At 37.6% G+C, this 23424-nt stretch overlaps 3 protein-coding genes across 6 annotated transcripts; all 3 read right to left on the bottom strand.

Annotated features, from left to right (window-relative positions):
- Positions 1-662: 662 nt before the first annotated feature.
- Positions 663-3051, bottom strand: LOC149408249 (DUF1262 family protein (DUF1262)). 3 transcript variants are annotated; one of them, XM_089616439.1, is made up of 3 exons: positions 2916-3051; positions 2399-2701; positions 663-1775 (listed from the first exon to the last, which is right to left on the bottom strand). In XM_089616439.1, the coding sequence occupies exons 2-3, from the start codon at positions 2638-2640 to the stop codon at positions 914-916; spliced, it is 1104 nt and encodes a 367-aa protein (XP_089472565.1). In that variant the 5' UTR covers positions 2641-2701; positions 2916-3051; the 3' UTR covers positions 663-913. The 3 variants fall into 3 exon arrangements, with proteins under 3 accessions (XP_089472565.1, XP_089472573.1, XP_089472557.1); XM_089616447.1 differs by having other exon boundaries at positions 2905-2950; XM_089616431.1 differs by lacking the exon at positions 2916-3051 and having other exon boundaries at positions 2399-2898.
- Positions 3052-3997: 946 nt separating this feature from the next.
- LOC149408248 (uncharacterized) lies at positions 3998-6987 on the bottom strand. 2 transcript variants are annotated; one of them, XM_089616419.1, is made up of 6 exons: positions 6689-6987; positions 6178-6514; positions 5961-6106; positions 5340-5616; positions 4997-5269; positions 3998-4614 (listed from the first exon to the last, which is right to left on the bottom strand). In XM_089616419.1, the coding sequence occupies exons 2-6, from the start codon at positions 6466-6468 to the stop codon at positions 4147-4149; spliced, it is 1455 nt and encodes a 484-aa protein (XP_089472545.1). In that variant the 5' UTR covers positions 6469-6514; positions 6689-6987; the 3' UTR covers positions 3998-4146. The 2 variants fall into 2 exon arrangements, with proteins under 2 accessions (XP_089472545.1, XP_089472538.1); XM_089616412.1 differs by having other exon boundaries at positions 6662-6985.
- Positions 6988-9809: 2822 nt separating this feature from the next.
- Positions 9810-14358, bottom strand: PAM1 (plant adhesion molecule 1). Its single transcript, XM_089616401.1, has 8 exons — positions 14158-14358; positions 11659-11896; positions 11383-11578; positions 11005-11292; positions 10723-10920; positions 10574-10633; positions 10409-10507; positions 9810-10160 (listed from the first exon to the last, which is right to left on the bottom strand). Exons 2-8 carry the CDS (start codon positions 11802-11804, stop codon positions 10092-10094), a joined length of 1056 nt encoding a protein of 351 aa, XP_089472527.1. The 5' UTR covers positions 11805-11896; positions 14158-14358; the 3' UTR covers positions 9810-10091.
- Positions 14359-23424: the final 9066 nt, after the last annotated feature.

Genomic DNA, 23424 nt, shown 5'->3' with positions numbered 1-23424 from the left:
CACTCCCATGGTCCACGTGGGTCCGCCCCTGTTTCAAAGTAAGTCTTTCTCGACTTAGAAAGCTTTTACTTCACTCCCGACTCATTATATTTTTCTCTCTCGACATTTGAGACGAAATATTAGTCCCCTCACCCCAACTAACATTGAGGGTCGGAGCGCGTGCCAGGGGAAACCCCTCCGCCTCACTTTAGTTCACGTTTTTTTTTGTCTTTTCAAGCGAACAACACGAGAATGTGAAGAACGCAAAGAGTCCGTAAATTGCAAAAAACCAGAAGAACACGACAAACTCGAAGAACGCGATGAATGCGACGAACACGTAGAACACGAAGGCGAACCATCGATGATAGGATCATAGGGTTCGACTCTAAAACGAACCATATAAACGAGAAGAGAAGATTTCACCACACCCAACCTATCTGCGGTCATAAGTTCCGACCCTAGACCGAACCATAGACGGTTCTAAACGTTGACCTTAAAACGGCGTTAACATATAGAAAGACTGATTGTAACAAATTTTAACTACTTCTAACACTATATTATAAGACTGCCATTGAGGCTTCACTATCACTCTAGTATACTAACACACTAGACTTCAAATTTTTGGGAAACAAAGTTACTGTATCCAAACCTAACTTTATTTATAATATAAAACTCTAATTTATTTTATTATTGTCTTAAGGCCACATAATAGTCTCCGTCAGCCAGGCCGTCCACCTCAACATCTTGCCTAACACTTAATATCATCTTCATCGCACAATTTCATCATATATTTTATCTTACAAGTTACAATATAATTTACATGGAGTTGGGAGTTTGAGTGCGGCATAAACTATTACACAGAAAACCCATCTTGGCTTCACAAACGAAACATATGTAACAAAAACAAAAGGAACAAGACTCTCTTCCAAAGTGCCTATTCCCATTTGCATTTGATCCTATGAGTGTGCCTAAAAGAGCACTTCAAGACCAAAGTGCCATCAAGCCTCCTCAACACAAAGCTCTCCACCAACACATAACAGCAAAACCTCTTCCAAGCCACCCCAACACAACCACTCTCCTCAACCCTCACACTTTCATACCCATCTCTGTCACCACCACCACTAACCCAACCACCTTCCTCCAAAACCCACCTCATATGCTCAACGATGGCGTAACTCAACCCGACCCCGATCACGCCCTTCTTCCCGCCAGGATTGTAAACTCTGAACCAGCTCATCGACCCCTCGTCCCTCCTCACACACTCGAACCCGCCGATCACGGACGCCTCTCTCTTCACATCCACCTCGAACCTCACCGCGTCTCGGCCTGCATTGCTGTTCCCCGCCGAGAATATCTCTTCCCAGCACTGCTCGAGCGTCACCGTGTAGAGCAGCGACTTCCTCATCTGCCTCTTCGCTCCGATCCCTCTCTCTTTGACGAAAGGGAAAGGGCACAGCCATTTTCCGACCTCCACCCAGGGCGACCGCGAGTTGTAGGCCGAGAAGTCGAAGCCGGGGAGTGGGGCCCGCGCCGGGGAGTCAAGGCCGGGGGCGTCGATGGGGCTTAGGCGGTTGAGCCCCGAGCAGCGGACAGTCCAGCCTTTCCTCCTTAGGAATTTTGGGGGGAGACCGCCGGGGGCCACGGATTTCGCGAAGAAGCCGCCGGCGTGGTGGCGGAGGATCTTGAATTGTTGGTATGTGTTTTTCGGGTTCAACGGCTTCGGCTTTTTGTCTGTGGACATGTCTCTGAAGCAACATGTCGTTATGTCGCATTCTCTTCTGCTTGTGCAGGCCTTTCTGTATCAAAAACATAGCATTTTTGGTTAAATTCTAACACAAAGAAAAGTATGTCAAAATTTTGGCTCATAGTCTTCGACTTATAATTAGTTTTTGTCAACATTAATCCGTACAAATTCCATTAAGTTGATATAAGTTTTAAGTAACAGTTTAACAAATAAAATAAATAAATAAACTAACTGAGTCTTCAAACTTACATCAAGGAAAATTTAGCTCTTTAGTTTAAAAACTAGTAACATTTTCTTCACAAACTTCGTTTCTTTTTTTTATCAAAGAACTTCCTAAAAGAATTCTTATAGTATAAACTATATAAAATTTAAAAAAAAAAATTTAAAGTAAAATGCAAAAATTAAAATGATTATGCTAAAAATGTCAAAGTTTCTTAAACATATAATTAATGGAACTCAGTGGCGACTAACAGTACCAGAAATTCATGATCGAAGAAAAAATAAATTTACTCTATAAGTTATAAAAAGACTAAATAAAGAGCACAAAATCCAGGTGATCATGATATCTGATCTTAATACAAGGACTAAAACTAGGTTCTTGCCACAACATATATAAGGGATGTAGTAGATAGGATTATAAATATAGGCAGGCGATATATGATTAGAAACAATCACCCTTTATGACGTCCTTTGGCTCTGATGACATAGTAACGGTTGGAGGAGAGAGGGTGGTTGGGGACGGGGACGAACCAGACGTTGGTGGTGGTGGTTTCTCGGCGCTCAGACGTGTAAACGATGCTCAATATCTTGTCCTGAGCAAAAGGCATGTTCTTCACCGTCTTTCTCCTGCAAAACCCGCAGCAGCCACAGGAGCCCCAGCAGAGCATGTCTTGCTCATCTGCCTCCTCGTCTGTCATCACCAAGTACCCGCAGTGAGGCCCGTCCGGCGGGCCCGCCTCGAGTTCGCTCGGGGATTTCCTGTACATCGAAAGAGGCCTCGACACGTACATCTTCGTTTCTTGAAAAAAAAAAATTATTCTTATGTTTCTTGGTTTCTGGCTCCGGGGGCTTATATTTTATACTTCCTCTTTCTGTTACTTGGGAGCTAAGAAAGAGAAGCTTTGGTGGAGATTTTGAATTAGTGGATGATAAAGAAAAAAAATGAAAGACAGGAAACAAACAAAGTGCTTGCTTTCTTCTTCTTGTTTTTGTAGCTTTACTTGTTGCTGCTGTTGGTCACTGAGCAAAGCAAATGCAAACAAGATTAGTGAGATGATAGACCAAGGATAGAAAAAGTATGAAAGCTACACTTTTTTTCTTTCCTTCCCACCAAGACTTACTTTATTTTCTTTTAACATATCAAATAGTTTCTGGCTTTATAAACTTTGCATAAAGCTAAATGGAGAGAGATGTACGTGATAAATTAAAAAACAAATGGGAAATGGACATTATTGTCACAGTAAATATAATATTGTTCACTTAATTGTAAATAATGTTTTCCAAGTATAATAGTTTTTTTTTAAAAGAAACTATAAATTTTATTAATAACTGAATAATCTCCGAAGCAAAGGAGAACAGTACAGGGAAAAGCAAAGCTCAGGCAGGCCTAAAACAAACAGCCACCGAAAACTACCGAGCCCACAACCTCAGACCAGAGCTGAAACCCAGTCTCTAGACAAAGTAGAAAAAGGGAAATCATAAAAATCTTTACAATTGACATGTAACCAGAGAGCAATACAATGATTAATGCTTTCCATCACCGCTCCAAAGCACCAAACCTCGTCCTCGAAAATGACCTTGTTTCTTTTGCCCCAAATACACCAAGCAGCGGCCAATCTGGCTATCTTGAAAGCAGCCGTCCATTTAGTATTCCTGTTGTACGTAGCTGGCGACGAAAATAGCTCGGCCACGGAATTAGGCCGATAATTTTCAATCGAAAAATTCTTAAAAATCCAGTCCCAGACGAGGGACGAGCAGGGACACTCCAGGAAGAGATGCTGGATGTCTTCCGCTACGCTTCTACACAAGGGACACCAGCTCGGAAGAAGGTTCCAATGGGGATTACTCCGTTGGACGAGGTCGGCCGTATTTACCTTGAGGAGAGCCAATCTCCACCCAAAAAATTGAACCTTTTTAGGAAGGCCTTCCTTTGGAAGGCCAAGTATAATAGTATAAGGAGATAATTTTTTTTTTCTTTCTCATTATAAGAGCGGATGAGAAATAAAATAAAATAAATAATAGGAAAAAAACATAATTTTACTTTTGTTATTTTGGTAAAAACATTATCCAATGCAAGTATTGTATGATTGAATAATTTACAAGGGGGTTTATATGATACAAGTTTAGGTCTCAAAACATTTGTTCACAGATTTAAAACCTTTATTATGAAGCCAAAAAACATAAAAGTTATCAAAAGTATGTTATCATTCATCCAGGTGAATGAATCTCTTAATGATTCCCATCATCTCTCCACCAGGGAATCGTCCAAGACACCCTCTCGCGGCGGCGACCTCGCTCATCTCGCAGACCGAATCTCCGGCGAAAGCCCGACTTTGATTGTGGTCCGGTCCCGTTTCACTGGCCCAGTGCTCTCCCGGATCGACGGTCGGAAGCGGGAAGGGCTCGGTGGAGATTCCCATAAGGGATTCCGAGCCGATCGCCCCAACAAAGTCTCTGAGTCGGCATATCGCGAACGGGACCGGCTCGAAGCTGTGGTCCCCGTACTCAACCGGGGTCGAGTGGTCTCCGGTGACGCACAGAGAGTATTGGAACTTCCCGGTCGACTCGGCTTCCCAGAGAAACCTCGCCAGCTGACCGATAGCCCGATCCACAGCCTCGAGTCCTTTGACTTTGAACACGCTTGCCTTGTCGTGACCAGCGTCGTCTATTGCCTGCAAAAATTTTCAAATTCACAAATAACTCTCTTACATGTTCTCTACATATTAGGTATTTTATGGTCGGTCATAATCCTCTCCTCAGTTTTCTATTTCGTTGTAAAAATTAACCTTGTGTTATATTAATTAACAAATACTTACAACTTAATTGACATGTTGGTTGATTTTTCCGTATCAATTTTCCAATTACATTTGTTCTGAATTTTACCAAGGAAATGAGAACTTCCATTGAGAATATTAATAATGAAAAGTCATTCAAAATTAAGATACATTTTTAACAATTAATAAACAGAGATATAGGATTGGGCATTTCAATAAAAACATATCGGAGTGATATTTTTCCCAATAAGAAATACAAGAAACTAAAACGTTTATTTACCTTGATATGAAGAAACCCGAAATCGTAACCGTCTGACCGGCCCGGTTTGTGTTCATCTCCCCCCGGGACGAAAACATTTGGGCAAGATTGTAAAGGAGCCGAGAGTGCCTTAGCTATCGCACTCGCCTTGGAGGTCAAAAGCGTCCGATAATCTCCGGTCGCTCCAGGAGCTTCGAGGATATCAATGCCGAGAGACAAGCCCAGGCCCGCAATGATTTTAGTCGGAGCCACCATGCTTGGCCACAAACCGTGCTTCCTCTCAAACGACGGAACCTGCAAAAAATTCACAATCCACGTTTAAATATGTATATATATATATAGATATATATTTAAGACCGCAAACCTCGATGCGAATACCGCAGCCTCGTAAGAGCACGACATTGGCTACGGTTTTCCCTTCCGAAGCCCGTTTTGCGTTCAGGGGATGAGAGACGAGAATCCGAGAGATTTCCTTCGAGAGCTCGTTGACGACATCGGCCGTGTGTCTCGCTTCTTCGCTGCCGTCCAGCGCTTGCGCTTTCAAGAGCAGTCGGTTGTCTTTCAAAGGGTCCGTCCCCGATATATTCCCGCTCAGTTTTGGTCCTTTCACAACCACTCCACACCTGTGCTCCGTAGCATACCTGATCAAAACCATACCTCATTAATCCCGCAATTCTCAGTTTTCGTACACTGAATTAGAATGAGAGGTTCATCGCAAGTAGGCGTTGTTGAATCGCAGTTCACTTCTTTTGTAAGGCGTATGAATTGTGTCATAATGTTGGGTTAACGAGAGCCGAATATTGTTACTAGTTAGTTTATGAGGATTATGATCAAAGGTTCATTGTCAATTTTTTTTTTTCCCCATTTTTGCGTTTTTGGTGGACATCAGTCTACGAAAATCTTTCATATTGTTGTTGAAAATCACATAAATTGTCAATCATCAGCAATCCGCATCTTAAACTTTGATTATAACTCGAACATATACCTGACTCTTACTTGGTACTCGGGAAAAGACGGAAGCTTCATCCCATCGAGCGCCGCGCACAAAATCGGGCCTTCTTCTTCGAAATGCCTGTCGGCTCTCCTACTCACGACCACTCCGCTTTTCTCGTCCAGCGTTGCAAAATTAGACTGAAAATACAAAATCAAAACACAATCGATCAAATCGAAATATCATGGTGAAAAAAGAAAAAAGAAAAGACCTTGAAGGCGATATCGCCGGGGGACATAGCGAGGCCGGCGCCCATGGACTCGAAGGCGCCTCGGCCGCGGTAATAGGTTGTGGGGTCGTATCCGAGGAGAGAGAGATGGGCCGTGTCGCTTCCGCAGCCAAGCCCAACCTCGACCGGGTCCATCAGCCCGTTCAGCCCCGCACAGGCTATGGCGTCCAAGTTCGGCGTTTTCGCTGCTTCCAAAGGGCTTTTGAATCCAAACCTCGGTATCGACACGTCACCTAAACCATCTATCAGCACGAACGCCACTCTCCTCTTCATCTCCTCTGTACTATTATTGTCGCCCGTGATTTTATATACCAAATCCCTGAAGAGGAAAAAAAATCATTGCATCAATGGTTTGGGGAAAAAAAAAACTAGAGGCTAAACTAAAGGTAAAAGCTTTAAGGTTTTTGAGGAAAGGACTGAATTTATTCAACTCTCCATTTGGATACAGAATCAATCGAATAAGAACCTTTTGGAAGTAGCAGGGATCAATTACTACTATGGACGCTTCACCAAGAGCAGCAACAAAGCACAGCGGCGATCGGAGGAGCGAAGGAGCTTCCGAATTGTAGCAGCTTTGGAATGGGAAATATCGACGAAGACAAGGCTTGTGATTTCGGCGAAGACGTGGTCTACATTTGCAAGAAAACCACAACTAGTGAGCTCTCAAACCCCTAGATTTTTTTTTTTTTTTTTTTTTTGGGTTCAGGTTAAGGTCGAAGAAAAAGCCAGAATTGAAATGCCAATTGACGATTTCGTGTCCATGGTCCTAAAAAAAATTAGAAATGGCGGAAATTTTGACGAAAATAATGTGGAAATTTTAAAAAAAAATTGTGCCAATTGAAATTGTGGTGATCTGCTATACAAAAATTAAATATATATATATATATAAATATATATATCGCATTTATTTAGCATACACATATTATTTGGGTTTTTACTTGTGATTTTATTTATTTTTCTTTTTTTAAGTTGCCACTTCTTCTTTTTCTTTTTTTTTTTCTTTCTTCTTCGTTTTTTGGTTCCAACTCCCCACGCTTTTTTATTTGTTTTTTTTTTTGAGAAATTGCCCCATTTACCACCAATTTTATAATTTTTTTCCACTTTCCACCAAAATGTTAATTTTTCCCAAAATGCCACAATCTATGTCAACATTGTTGACATCTATGTCAACAATGTTGACATCTCATAGTGAAGTGCAAAAATAGATGTCAACATTGTTGACATAGATGGTGGCATTTTGGGAAAAATTAGTGTTTTAGTGGAAAGTGGGAAAAAATTATAAAATTAGTAGTAAATAGGGCAATTTCTCTTTTTTTTTTTGGTTTCTTCTTCTTTTTTTCTTGGACGATACAATTTCACGAACGAACGGCGGGAATGTCAACGACCGCACGGCAATACGACAGGAAAACAATGTTGATTTTGCAAAGGACTTGACAAAATAAGGTGGCCTTCGGAAAAATCACGATGCTCTATCGCCAAATCTCATCTTCAAGTTTAGAGAATATTTTGACGACATAACGATAAAGGCACACTAACGATAAAACGATGACAATTTGTGGTGAAATGAACAACATGCTAGAAATGTGCCGAACTTCCCAAAACAACGCAATTTCGCCGCCGACGACATTCCCCGAAATTTTAAACCCCAAGAAGGAAGAGAGAGAGAGAGAGAGAGAGAGAGAGAGAGAGAGAGAGAGAGAGAGAGAGAGAGAGAGAGAGAGAGAGAGATTTATTTTTATTTTTATTAACACTTATATTCAATATTTATTTTTCATCCTTTCTAAATATTAATTGTTTTATTTATTTTCTTATTATTTATAAGATTACAAATTTATCATCAATTAAAAATCACATGACAAGCACATCACCAATTTAACATAATTTTGAATGAAGATCTTGACAGAGAGACTAAGATTGTTTTAAAAAAATAAAGTTAAAACATGAATAAAAAAAATCATTTCGAGAGTTTGTGGACTAACATGGAAAAACTAGCAAAGTATAGGAGGCAAATATGTAATTAATTATAAACGGAAAGCTCAACGTGTCCTCTGGTAATGACTGTGACGCTGATCACTTGATGTCTCAGTTCAATACTATGTCATTAACTATATCAAATACACAAAGTGACGGTTTGTATACTTGTCATTCTTACCATTATCATAATCTAATAGGAGTATCACAACAACAGGTTAATCCATAAAGAAGTATGCGCCGTACATTTGGTGTGCGCGTAGATCAATTCGGTGTCGAGCATATTATAGCATGTGTACCAGGAGGTCCACTCATAAGTCATATTGTGGGGTGGGGTATGATCAAGCCGACTACGATAGAATGTACAAAACTTTCAACAATATACAAAGGGTATTTCACATAGTGTCAATATTGCGAGCTTCAAGAAAATAAACCGAGTTTTATCCAACCGGTTCGTCCATCGGGATTCTATTGATGCATTTTATTTTCTATTTTAGCTATGTGTGTGAGACATCTTTATTTGTTGATGGTTTGCAATGTTGTAGTGTGATTTTAACATTTATTATTCTCTTCTTTGATACATTTTGTGGTGTGGATTTAGTTATGGAACATTTATATTTGATATGTATGATTTCAAGTGTTTTAAATTTGGATTATATTTACAAATATATATATATATATATATATATATATATATGTATTGGTTTATTTTGCTACATTATTTTCGTTCGATTTTTCATCGAAAACGGCATTTCATTTGCCATTTTTCACATTTTTTCCGTTCGGTTTTTCATCGTCGTGTTGGTTTTCCATAAATCGTAAGGCTCGAAAAGGCATCGAAAACGGAATTTTGAACCTTGGTTCATATAATAATAATAAAGTTACTCTATTAAAATATCGTCACTAGCTCTTTTTCTGGTTCCTCTCTTTTCATCTTTTCCTTCCAATAAGATAATAATGCGTCATGTTCTCTTTTTACCTCTTTTTCTCATTGTTATAAGTCTACAAATTACTATACTTTTCTTCTTTATTTACTGTTTTTACACTTCCATTTATAGGGTATTAAAAAAAGATGGTGAATATTTGTTTAGTTTGTCACCTTATTTTGAATATTTTTCAACTTCCCACATACATCAAACAGATACAGATCATAAAGTCATGCTAACAAAATGAAAAGTTCATTGAATAAATCAGAAACTCCTCCAAAAATTCCTTCTTTGAAGGCTAAAATCTCAACATCACATCGTCATATCTATCGTGTCAATCTAGAGATACACATTGAGGTTTTGAATTGTGTAAATAACCATCCGATTTCATATATAAATTTAAGTGGTATAAAACGTAAATTGTATACGCCACTCTATAATTTTATTGGTAGTCAAGCGCTATAATGCATGAACATATTACACATTATATTATATTATATTATATTATATATATATATATATATATATATATATATATATATATATATACAATGAGCAATTGATGTAAATATCTGAATTGTTGACGTCAAATATCCGAATTTACAATGAGCATTTTTACATTCCTTTCAACCAATAAATTTACTAATCAAATCTATATAGAAAATTATCATTATTACAAAATCACTTCATTCTACAGTGTAATGACGAAAAATACCCTTTGTAACTTCTGAATTTACATTTATGTCATTTTTAATTATCCGTGCATAATTACCCTATAAAAGATTATAAAAATACATCAATCAAACCGTAGCAACGCGTGGGTATTTTGCTTGTTTTATATATGAACAAGCGATTTAACTATGAAATGCCCAATATGGCTGAGAAATTGTTTTTTCTTTTTCTCTTTTATACAATGGTAAAGACTTAAAACTACAACTACAATTTTAGATGACAATGAATGTACGAATATGTTGTGTTCAGATCTTCATATTACGAAGGTCATTGTTTCTCTTTTTGAGGGTTCCTCTTCTCATACTCAATCTTCAACTCCTCTAACCGCTTGGAGACCTGATGATGAAAAATTGTTGTTATGCTTTGCTCTTTATATATATATATATATATATATATATATATATATATATATATATATATATTATATATATGTATATATATATATATATATATATATATTATATATATGTATATATATATATATGTATTTTTTATCTGTTCATCATCTACGGTGTGACAAAGATCAAAGACACGTATTATTCTTATATCATTTTTAAAGCATCAGAGTGATGTGTATTTTGTACCTTGATGGAGTAAGCCATCGGTAGTAAGGTATCTGGATCCATGGCCTCCTCCGGGAAGTTCCGCAAAGCGTGTACTAGCTTCTCAAATGGCAATTTGACCTAAAACCCAATATTTGTGAGAAACACGTCAAAAACAAACACGATTTGAACAAATGATGTTCTTACCAAATCGTCGTGGCAATACTTTAATAGGGCTAAACCAACTTTGAACACGATTTTAACACCCTGAAAACACATCCATCAAAGAATATGTATTGATAAGAATAATGTTGGTTTCTTTAAAGAAATATGATTAGTGACGAAAGCAAACAAACCTCGTAGAGAAAGACATCCCAGATGCGAAGAGCCAAATGGAAAGGGAAGGAGTACGAGAAAACAGTGATGAACCACTGACTGGCGTACATACTTGGATTGATCACTTCTTCGCTGAAATGCTCTCCGAGTTTCGGCATATACTCACCCACCAACTCGTGTAACTGAAATAGGTATTGTTGCACCAGTGGTAGCCCCACCTAAACGAGACAAACAGCAACTATATGTTTAGAAGAAGGTATTGCCAAAACAATCATCGAAGATTGCGAGATCAAGAGAGTTACCAGATATAGTCCTTCCATCGGGGCGTGCACGGCTCCTTTAAGCAACGCGACCAAAAGCCAAAACGCGTCTTCTTCGCTCATGTAAAGAAGCAACAGCCCCGCCAAGAAACCCATTCCCTGAACATATCCGACGTCTCTGTCGTACACCGAGTACGCCTTGAGAACGTTATAAAGGGACCTCTGTCCCGGTCCGTGCCTCTGCTGGAAGAACACGTGCGAAGGAAACGTGCGAGAGATGTCTCGGATTATATCCAGCTCCGAAGCCGACGTCTCGTATATTACTAATTGCTGCCACAACCACAAACAAACAAACAAACAATCACGCTTTTAGCTATCAAAGCATGTTGAATAGACAAGGTAGAAAGTGAGTGTAACCACCTCATAGACTCCCGGGTTCATAAGCAAAAGGTCTCGGCTTCCCGAGATTAGCTGCCAAACAAGACCCCTCATACAGTCGGGAATGCCTTTCCTTATCCTCCGTTTCACGACGTGTGGTTTTCTCCGAACATAATGCTTCCAATCACTGCCTCCGGCCCCGATCATCTTCCTCCATTTCGCAACCGTCCGTTCTTCCCTATCAAAGATCAACTATATTTATTATGCTCGTTCAATATCACTCTCACATCTCATGCCCATAGTTATCCAGCAACGCACCTTTTGGATTCATAGGCTGACTTGTTCTTCGCTAATAAGGCCTCAGCCGGATTGGTAACTTCTTGCTTTACAAACCCAAATCTGTCCAACGATTTTGGCGCCGGAACCGGACCTGGCTCGAAATCGTCCATCCGCCTCTTTTCCATTTCCCTATCTCCAAAAGATCACTTGATATCCATGATGTAAATTTCACAACCTCGACATCCTTACTCGTACTAGATGATGATCAGTGATTGTTCTACAAAAACCAAACTAAAAAATCAAGTCCCGAACCAAACCTGAAGAGTACTTTGACCCATATATAATGGAAAACCCCTAAGATGAGCATCACAAAGCAGGTAAAATTTATAATATTACTGGAAACAAAAAGCATAGGGCTCTGAAAGAATCTACCAAAAAGCCAATGTCGCTCTACAGGAAGAAAAAATAATTAAAAAGAAATAAACCATAGATGGCCTGAAAGACTACATCCCAAACAATCAATTGGCTTCTAAAAAAACTAAAAGAAGGAAGCTTTAGGCTTAATCTGTAATATAAAAAAGCAACGGGTGAATTTCACAACCAATTGCGAAACAATTACTACAAAACCTAACCTGGGCAAGTTAACGAATCTTTGGTATTCTACTCGACTTCTTCGGTTGAACGAATCACTGGTCTGTTTGATCTTTGTGTTTCGTATTGTTTCGTGCAATGAAATTGAGACGAAAAGGAAAGGGATCAAAGAATGGTGGTTTTGTGAATTTGTATGGAGACAAACAGATCAGTACGCATGTTGGACGGTGAAAATATCAGAATGAAGCTTCGATAATCAGTAAATAGATATTAGATAGTCTCAAATTGAAATATCGGATAATATAAGCATAGGGATCCCCTTTTATCGAAATGCTGTAGGTATCTCACGTTTATACCGTTTACTACCAGTACATCGTAAAAGTATTTGTGAGGCCAATTTAAACCTAATTTGATGAGAGAAGTAATATGTTTATTTAAACTTCATAAATCAATCTCTTAATAAAAAAAACCTTTCTTAATTTTTATTTTAAAGAAACATCGGGACTTTATTCATTCAACACGGCTTAGCCGAAAAACAGTACAAAAAGTTCAAAACAAGAAACATAATCCCGAGAAAACGAAAATTACAAAGACCTAGGCCAATCCCTAGCCAAATCAGCCAAAGAAAAAGACTTAAACTCAGAACAAGAAGAAAAAAGCCACAGGGCTACACAGTGATTCAAATTGTCGATCTTAATAAAGTGAGAATTTCGTCAAGCATATCTTTAAAAAAATAAAGTAAAAGAATTTGAGCTTCTCACAACTACTTTTTCTTTGATTTTCCTTATTATAACTATTTTGAATTACTTAAAATACTTATATTTATATTGATAGATACAGAAAATATAACTTAAATCATATATAAAAGCTTAGAAAATATAAATTTACACAACTTTATAGTTGATAAGCTTATAAAATTAAAATTCTTTAGTTTATAAACAAAATACTTAACTTACTTGAAGAAAATAAGTTGGGTTAAACTTTCAGGGATCGTACACATTCCTGCCTTTAAAATAACTGAGATGTCCGTTTGTGATTATTCCTCAACCAATGTTCACTCAGAATTGAATGCTTCGAATTCCGAAAATAAACTCATTTTATAACATATTAACAGGATATTTCAGTGTAATACATTTTATCAAACATTTTATCAATTACAATCAAACAAGTTAAGAGTCGTCCTAATCTAAATCGGGTTGAGACTCAGCGAAAGAATCTACGGGTTTTCAGGCCAACGCCCAGAAGAACCTAGACTCGCTGCCCCTCGAAAATTGGGGTCTGGGCAGGCTTCCAGGACCATAGTGCATGAGACCATCCCAGCTGAGTTCTGCCCTCGAGCGGAGCTGACCTAACCTCCGCAAAGCTATGAGATCGACCGCTCGCTTTTCAGTGAGACTATGTCTCCTAGCAGCCAAGATCAGACCTCGGAGACACCAGACATAGGCCAAATCTCAGAAACTTGAACCGGGAATGCACTAACTTCAAATCAGTTTCTGGACCAAGGTCTCGAAACTAATGACTCACGACTCGACACAGAAATACATAATCAACACAATACAAATCGGAATTTATAATCCACATAACTCACAGATAAATTTTCGGACCAATTCAGAATCAAAGAGGAAAAAAATCATTAGAAATGACAATCAACCTCATCAAATTTGAATCATCATCGATCGCTAATCGACATCAAATTTCAACCTCTAGTTCGAGCTACAACTCAAGACAAGCGGAAAGGAAAATCAACCAAACCCAAGAAATGAATTCGGCCCCAAAATACACAGCACACCAAAAGGGAAAACCAAAGCAACCGACAAAAACCCATAAGTTTATCAATATTCAATCCAAACAGAGTTCCAATTCGAATATACATGATCAAAACCAACCCAAACCAAATTATCATTTTGGAAATTTCGAGTAGAAAAATAATTTTGAGATTTCCATTACCTCAAACGAATTCCGGCCAGTAGCTCCTCAATTCTAGGACGAATCCCTCGGGTTTATCCTCTTCCTCGCCGATATCCAACTATTTAAGATTGAAACGATACGAAAACTGACCGATCCCTCTTCTTCAACCTCTCTCTCTCTCGTCCCTCTGGTTTCTAATTCTCGTTTCCGCTGGTTCGGCCAAATGAAGAGACAAGTAAAACCGTTGGGTCTTAACTCCTTAATTTGCTAAATATTGACAAAAACTCCTTATTTTTCTTATCTCTTCAAATTTTCACCACAGCTAATTTTTCTTTGTTACATAGTGACCCTTTCTATTTTAAATCACAATATTTCATCAATTATCAAAGGGAAACTTGATAAACCAAGCATTTTGTGACACCACATTTGAAAATAAAGCCATGTTTTGGTACTCTTAGGAAAATCAAGCATTTTTACTTATGACAAGTCATAAATACCCTTACTTCTTCTTCTTCCTTCATCAGTAAGAGTTAAATGAGTTTAAAAAATCGAAATAAAAAGAAGACGAAGCCCATCCCACGGGATCCCATCCCAAACCCACGCACGGCGAGAAAGGACGAAGCCCGAACCGGTCCTCGCCCGAACCAGAGCGCCGAACGGAAGAAACCCACGCGAAATCTCAGCGCCCAAGCCAGCCACTTCATCGGGAGTCAGTCCAGTCCTCATCGTCGCTACACAGAGCGCCCACGATGCCCACACCCTAATTCCTTTAAACTCAAATTTGTTGGGAGTTCTATGTAGTTAACCACTTGAGAGAAGAAAAATGGGTAAGTTTCGATCCCTAATTCGATGATATTTTGTAAGAGATTTGTTTGATTTGCTGGAAAAAAAAAAAAAAAAAAAAAAAAAAAAAAGTTTGGGTTCGTCATGTGGGATCCATGAAAAAAGTTCGAATTTGTTGTCTGTAATTTCGAACTTTATAGCTGTTATTTCGATTGCATTTCGAACTTTTTAACTTGTAAAGATTTGACTTCTAATGTATACTTTTTAACTTCTTAACATGTCAAAACGTTAATATATATTGTTTATTTGATGGTACTTGGGTGAACAAAGGTACAAAATGAGAATATACTAATGAATCGCGATTCGAACTGCGTGCACTAGCGAAAGACATATCTCGGGCGGAGCTATTAATCGCTATGTACGAAGCTTTTTGTGTCGATGAGTCGTTATACGATTTGAAACTTGAAGCTGCGTATGTTTGGGCTGGAAGACCAATGCCTCCTCTCATTTTGAAAACTAAATTTGCCATGCTTGCCATGAGAAAGAGCTTTCAGTATAGGGCAAATTTTATGTATTGGATTTCAGAGTTTTCAGTTATTTTATGTCGTGGATTTCAGACTTTTTCAGTTATTTTATGTCTTTGATTTCAGACATTTCAGTTCTTTTATGTAATGGATTTAAGACATTTCAAGTATTTTATGTAAGGGATTTTAGACTTTTCAGTTATTTTATGTCTTTGATTTCAGACATTTCAGTTCTTTTATGTAATTGATTTCAGATATTTCAGGTATTTTATGTAATGGATTTCATATTTTCCAGTTATTATGTGTTGGATTTCAGAATTTTTAGTTATTTTATGTCTTTGATTTCAGACATTTCAGTTATTTTATGTACTGGATTTCAAAGTTTTCAGTTATTTTATGTCGTGGATTTCAGACTTTTCAGTTATTTTATGTCTTTGATTTCAGACATTTCAGTTCTTTTATGTAATTGATTTCAGAGTTTTCAGTTATTTTATGTCGTGGATTTCAGACTTTTAAGTTATTTTATGTGTTTGATTTCAGACATTTCAGTTATCATTAAACCCAATTTTCATCCAAAAAACTAGTCTCCAAAACTACCAAAGTAATTATCATTAAACATTACAAACCGAATTTTCATCCAAAAAACTAGTCTCCAAAACTACCAAAGTAATTATCATTAAACATTACAAACTCTATTTTCATCCAAAAAACTAGTCTCCAAATACATTACAAACTTTTTCATTGTTTTCATCCAATTTTCATCACCCATTTTTCATTGTTTTCAGTTTGGCTGTGTTCAACGGAGTGTAATCATCATACTTTATGGGTCGCTTGCTCCTTCTCTTCGAAACTACACAATCCAACATATAATAATTAAAAAGCACAAACGACTTTGAAATTGAGAAAATAAACCATTAAATATAGGCAAAACAGTTTGAAATCAACATGAACTTACCATAGACGCGGACAGATTCTTTCGCCGGAGGGTTGACAAAGTTGTCCTCGTCGTCGTCATAAGGGGCTGCCACAGTGCTTGCCGTCTCAGGGGTTGCCACAGTGCTTGCCGTCTCGGGGCCTACCACGGTGCTTTCCTTCACCAAAGTACCATCAAATAAACAACATATATTAACGTATGGACCTGTTAAGAAGTTAAAAAGTATACATTAGAAGTCAAATCTTTACAAGTTAAAAAGTTCGAAATGCAATCGAAATAACAGCTATAAAGTTCGAAATTACAGACAACAAATTCGAACTTTTTCCTGGATCCCACATGACGAACCCAAACTCCTTTTTTCAGCAAATCAAACAAATCTCTTACAAAATATCATCGAATTAGGGATCAAAACTTACCCATTTTTCTTCTCTCAAGTGGTTAACTACATAGAAGTCCCAACAAATTTGAGTTTAAAGGAATTAGGGTGTGGGCATCGTGGGCGCTCTGTGTAGCGACGAGGAGGACTGGACTGACTCCCGATGAAGTGGCTGGCTTGGGCGCTGAGATTTTGCGTGGGTTTCTTCCGTTCGGCGCTCTGGTTCGGGCGAGGACCGGTTCGGGCTTCGTCCTTTCTCACTGTGCGTGGGTTTGGGATGGGATCCCGTGGGATGGGCTTCGTCCTCTTTTTATTTCGATTTTTTAAAACTCATTTAACTCTTACTGATGAAGGAAGAAGAAGAAGTAAAGGTATTTATGACTTTTCAAAAGTAAAAATGCTTGGTTTTCCTAAGAGTACCAAAACATGGCTTTATTTTCAAATGTGGTGTCACATAATGCTTGGTTTATCAAGTTTCCCTTATCAAATGGAATAACTTAAAAATATTAAGAGATTTGTTAATAACTAGCCTATAGTTAGAGGGGATATTAAAATAGTAGCCATTCTATTAGTTTATTTAGTTAAATAGCCAATATTACACGTAGTACCGAAAATACTCTTTTCTCTACCTTCACCGTAAACAGCCTCCATTTTTTCTCTGTCCGATCTTGCTGGAGATCATGAGAGATCCGACGACAGTGACGACGAAATCGCCGCCGAAGAGCTCCGGCGAAGGACGAAAACTCACTGGATCTGGGGAGCGCCGGCTCTCGTCGCATAGATCTGGAAAGGCCCGGAGAGGAAGCTCGGCGAGCGCCGATGAAGGAACGCCGGGGGACGGAGACCAGTCGCGCGAATCGGGGGCGGCGATTGCAGGTCCGAGTCGTCATCTGTTTGACGGAGACCACAGTGCTCGCCGGGGAGTCTCCGAGCTCTCTGTTTGTCGGAAAGAGGGAGGCAGAAGAAGGAGTCCATGAAACGGTGCGCGGCGGCAATGAGGTCAGAGCTCATGCCATGGTTTCCGACGAGGAAGAAGCCGTGGTGGCGACAGGCCTCGCCGACGAGGCGGGAGGCTTCGGCGGCGGAGGTGGGGTCGCCGGAGAGGAATCCGGTGAGGTCGACGAGGGGGACGGCGAGCTCCGGCGCGGCGGAGGGGGATGGCTTTTCGTGGTCGGGCCAGATGAACTGGGCGGGGATGTGGTGGCTGTGGTTGAGGAGAGAGGTGTTGAAGACCAGATAGGGGTTTGGGTTGTTGGCGCTGTGATTGCCATTATCGCATTCAAGGTGGTTGATAAAAGGACTGAGATTGATTATGAGAGAGATTGAGATTGAAAAGTTGTTGTGTTGTGTTGTGGTGCGGATTGAAGCTCAGGTTTGGAACTTGGATTCGTGAACCTTTTTTTTTTTTTTAATCGGAGGATTTTTTAGTTGTTTTAATTGTATGGATCTTTCTTTTCTTTTGATATGAGAAGATATTTAGAAATTTTTGTGAAAAATAGAATTGTAATGTTGTGTATATCGTAGGTATTTCATTCTAAATAAAATCGGATTTACTGTTATATTTACTATAGAAACGAGTGATTTATTCAATGGTTAATATGATTTACTGTCGGATTTACTGTCTTCGGTTGTTCACGGAAATAATTAGTAAATCGTATTTATTGTTAGATTAACTAGTCCTCATATTTGATACTTTTCCTGTTAGATTATCTAGAAAATGTTATGGTTAATCGTATTTACTATTATTCTTGTTACGGTAAATAAGATTTACTTTTGTTCTTGTTACGGTAAATAAGATTTACTATTGTTCTTGTTACGGTAAATAAGATTTACTATTGTTCTTGTTACGGTAAATAAGATTTATTGTTGTTCTTGTTACGGTAAATAAGATTTATTGTTTTCTTGTTACGGTAAATAAGATTTACTATTGTTCTTGTTACGGTAAATAAGTTTTACTGTTATTCTTGTTACGACAAATAAGATTTACTGTAGTTTTTGTTATTGTTAATTAGATTTACTATTTTTTTACGGATGATATTATTTACTATGATAGTTAATAATATTAACCTAAGGTTATTATTGGAATATTGGAATGTTGTCATGATAAATTGGCTATTTTCCTAAATATGTAAATAATTGGGCTATAATTTTAAAGTAGAGGTGTTATTTTGGCTAGTTGTTTCGCCGGCCCAAATATTAAATCGAGAATTTTCTCATTCAATTCGGATTATAAATATATATTTCAGGTGTTCAAAATTTATTCTCTCATTTGAAAGAATATATTTTACTCAAAAACCGAAATCATATTCGAAAAATTTCAATTCATTCGAGACGAATTTGGTACATCTCAAAATATTCTAAAATCTTAGCTCAACCTTAGATATTTATTTTTTCATTCTCAGACGATTCTCGTCATTGCGAGAAACGAATATTTGCAACATATTTTATGAAATTCAATTTGTAGATATGAGAATCCTCTCGTCTCGGCAAAACTGACTATAGATGTGAGAATCATCTTGTTTGGGAATTTTGATAAAACTCGATTTGCATTTGTAAAAATAAGGTTTCAAATTATTATTAAAAATTATATCAAACAACGTAAAAAAATAGAGTTCCATTATCTTAAAGTGAAAGACAAGATGTCGTACACAATGTAGAGTCATTGTGTCCGACAACTTGCTTTAACACAGATAATGGATAAACAACAAAGAGTGCGTAAAAGTAAAGGACACATAATATGGTTACCCAGTTCAGTGCAACGTCACCTACGTCTGGGGGCTCACAGCCAGTGGAAATGATTTCACTATCAAGTAGTCAATAGTATAAACAAGACTTGTATGAATACAACAAATATCAATGCCCTAGAAACTATTACTACTGGTGATTACCAAGAACAGGGATTCCCCCTGAATTTGAGACCCCTCTCAATTCCACTTTTCAAGCACGCGCCTATGCTTGGTCGACTTCAATCTCAACACACATGAAAACTTCAATCACGCAATCACAAAACCCTAATCTCACAAACACTCAGACTTCTGGAGTAGTGTTTGAAAAATAACACCGTTCTAAACAAAACAACTAGTTTCCCAATCCGCCAATCGAGCACGTCTAGGAACCCTAATTCTTTTGTTAAAGTATCAAGACTGCTAAGGAGGGAACACATGGCTTTTATAGTAGCATACATCTCTGGAAGTGAATCTAGGGTTTCCTTACCCATAAGCGCAAGAAGATTACCAAGGAAAGTCTTCAACGATACGATCTGGCAAAAACAAGAAACTTGCCAGAAATACAGTCCGCGCACAAGGAGAATGATGTCTCGACAGATACAGAAGCATGTAGACCGACATCTTTCCTTAACAACTTGCACTAAAAATAATGCTAACTCGAACGTAACAACAAATTTGTTTCATATTTGATGAACATGAGAAATGCTATAAAAAGACCAGAGAGAGAAGATCGAATAAAGGAACTAAAGATATTTAATGAGTGCGTATACGAATCTCATTCCCGATCGTGAATCTAGCGAGTTCTCAAGTGTATTTGAAGGTTATTTGGTATTATTATAGTGAATTTTCATGTTTAAGATGCATTATAGAGTATCGGGACATAAAAGAGGTCAAAACGGAAACTTTTGAGCAAAGTCAAAGAAAATTGGAGTTGGTCAATACTTTGGCGCACTGCGCTGACTTTTAGCATGCCACGTTGAAAGCCCCGAAAACATACGGTGCGCCACGCCATCTTCTCAGCATATTGAAGGCTCTGTCGGCATTGTTAATTAACTCATTAATGATTCTCTAATATTTGTCTATTGCTCGTTTCGGAATATGACTGCTTGATTATTATTCATGCTTAATGCTAGTTCATTGATTATCTACCTTTGAATTATTGTTTAGGATTGTTTGCTACTCGAGAGAGAGTAAATTACCGTGTTTGTTTTGCTATAATCATCATATGATCGACCTAGGTTAGTATAAAAATCTAGGCGATTGTGAAATCGTATGAATTCTTGTTATTTTATGCGTGTGATTGTTTTGATAGGATTAGAGGTCGAGAAGATAACAATCTTCCAATTGCATAAGTTTGCTAGAACACTCGAGAGAGGCTAGTGAATATGTTAGAAAGAGTAAAATTGGTAACATAGAAACGAGATAAAAATAGGCAATATAAAGATAGTCAATGTAGTCGGTTTGTGGTGAAATTGTAACCCTATTTTTCTCTTTGCTTAAATTCGTTTGAATTATTATTTTCTTGTCTTTTATTTATTTTGGTTTTTGGTAACATTCACTCTCCATACTTTGGAATCAATCCGCATTCAAATTAGATTAAATCGTTAAAATTACTAGTGCTCGTGGGATCAATACTCGTAGTTACTTCACGTGAGCTATATCACTTAGGTGACACATGCGTTTGCGTGTGTGAATTTATTGCAACAATATTCTTTCTTAGACCATGCTCAAATACAAGTATTCAGGTATATATATATATATATATATATATATATATATATATATATAAAAGTTGGTCGATCAATCTTTATTCCCACAATTCTACGGTAAACATGTATCTCGCATTGATAATTGATCTCTTAACGCCTTCATTAATTGCAGCTCATAAATCAAACAGGATCCTCGTGTATTATATTTTTTTTTATTAAGATATGCCTGAGCCAATTCACATCATTCTTGGTCAACGGGTTCATATGAAATGAGCATAAAATTGCTATTACAAACTAATTCTCTTAGTAATGAGGGTGAAATCCTACATTCGCTTATGCTTGTTGTATCTATCAATTTGATAGGTCAAGCTATATAAAAGGCGATAAATATTTTAGATTCATTAGTAATTATCAACAGGGCGTCACGATATTCGACCAAGTGATTCCAATCATTACGATTATTTGTACTTTTATGTGTCTTTTAAATCGTGCGAAACCAACTCGCTAACTGTTTTTTTTGTTTTTTTTCCTCATGTGTGGATGTCGTGGGTTCAATCCCCACTGCAGCAAAGTTGCCTTAAAAAAAAAATTGTTTTGTTTTTTTTTTATTTTTAATTTAATAATTTTGAGTCATTTGAAAAGAAGGCATATAAAATGAATCGTTTCTTCTTTTATAGTTATCATAACCAAGGATTGTCTTACCGTTACCGTTACCGTTACCGTACTGGCTTTAATTTTAGGGGTAAATCGTTTACCGGAGTGGAAACCGAGGGGGATTCAGACAAAAAAAAGGGAAACTGGTACCGGTAGAAAACCGCTTACCATAAAGGAAACTGAAAAAAATGTAGGAAACCGAGGGGTATTCAGACAAATATTTTGCAAGAATAAACACTTTTTCATATTTTGCAAAACTAAATTACTTAGATTACAAACACGTACGACAAAATATAAAACACAAAGTTCAAACCAAGATAAAATTCAACATAAAGTACCGTAAAGTCAAACCTTGATTACAACACGTACGACAAAATATAAAACACAAAGTTCAAACTAAGATATAATTAAACATAAAGTACCATAAAGTCAAATCTTGATTACAATACGTACGACAAAATATAAAACACAGTACTTGATCATTAATTATACGTGAAGTGTCTCTCGCCACTCGTGAATGAATAACCGAACGCCATAATTCATCATCAAATTAATTTTAATTCAACATAAACATGATCACAATCATCAATTCATCATCAAATTAAGTTTAATTCAACATAAACATGATCAACATCACAATCATCACCAAATTAATTTAAATTCAACATAATCATGACAATAATCATGAATTTCTCATCAAATTAATCAATTCATCGTCATATTCTAGGATTAAGACACAAATTTTTGAAAAAAATTGAAAAAAATCCTCAAATCTCCAAAACCCTAGACTCATACTTCTCGGAAACCTCGGTTTTTTTTGGCAAACGAAGGTAGTGACGAACGGAATCTGCCGGGAAGTGCAGTCAAGTTGACGGAATTCTCGGAAAACGGTCAGATTCCTACCGGGTTCACGACACGGCAGCGGTTTCTTCACGTTCCGTCCCGCTGAGCTCCGGTTCGGCGAATCTCGGCCGGAACCCCCGGAAAGCCAGACTCTGATCACAACTTGATTTTCTCTTTCTATATATTTTTTTTGTTCTGCACCATGTTCTCGACATTTTAGTTCACTTTTGTTTATTCATGTTGGAAAAACAAGTTGGTATCAGACACGAACAATCACTCTGATATCACTTGTTCGGAATTAGACATCTCTATTACGGTTGCGAAAAATAAATAATTACGCTAACAAACTAATTATTTATACGATTATATAAACTAGATGTAGATTTGCAGATTTGAATAGAATAGAGCTATATTTGAGAGAGCGATTCAAGCAACCGATTGAAAGACGAGTTTTCATATTACTTACATGTTTGGTAATATGTTATTGACACTTCAATCGAGTTCTTCAAGATCCAATTCTGAGCTCCAATAATTCGATCTTCTAGTTTCAGTTCCGATCTTCACTTCGGGAACGACGACAGGACTCTCGTCGTTTGGATCTCGAGAGATAATATCGTAATCTTTCGAAATGTAATAAGAAGAAAGTGTGGGCTCACTTGTTATCTCACAGCAAATTTAGATATTCAAGGTCGTGTTTTTGGGAATGGAATCATGAATTTCGAGGGAAAGGGAGAGAGAGAATAAATCCGTCCACCTT

This window comes from Urtica dioica, chromosome 1, assembly GCF_054948205.1.
Source record: "Urtica dioica subsp. dioica isolate 48M chromosome 1, U.dioica_male_clone48M_v1_H2, whole genome shotgun sequence".
Lineage (NCBI taxonomy): Eukaryota > Viridiplantae > Streptophyta > Magnoliopsida > Rosales > Urticaceae > Urtica > Urtica dioica.
This window is presented reverse-complemented; position numbering and strand designations above follow the sequence as displayed.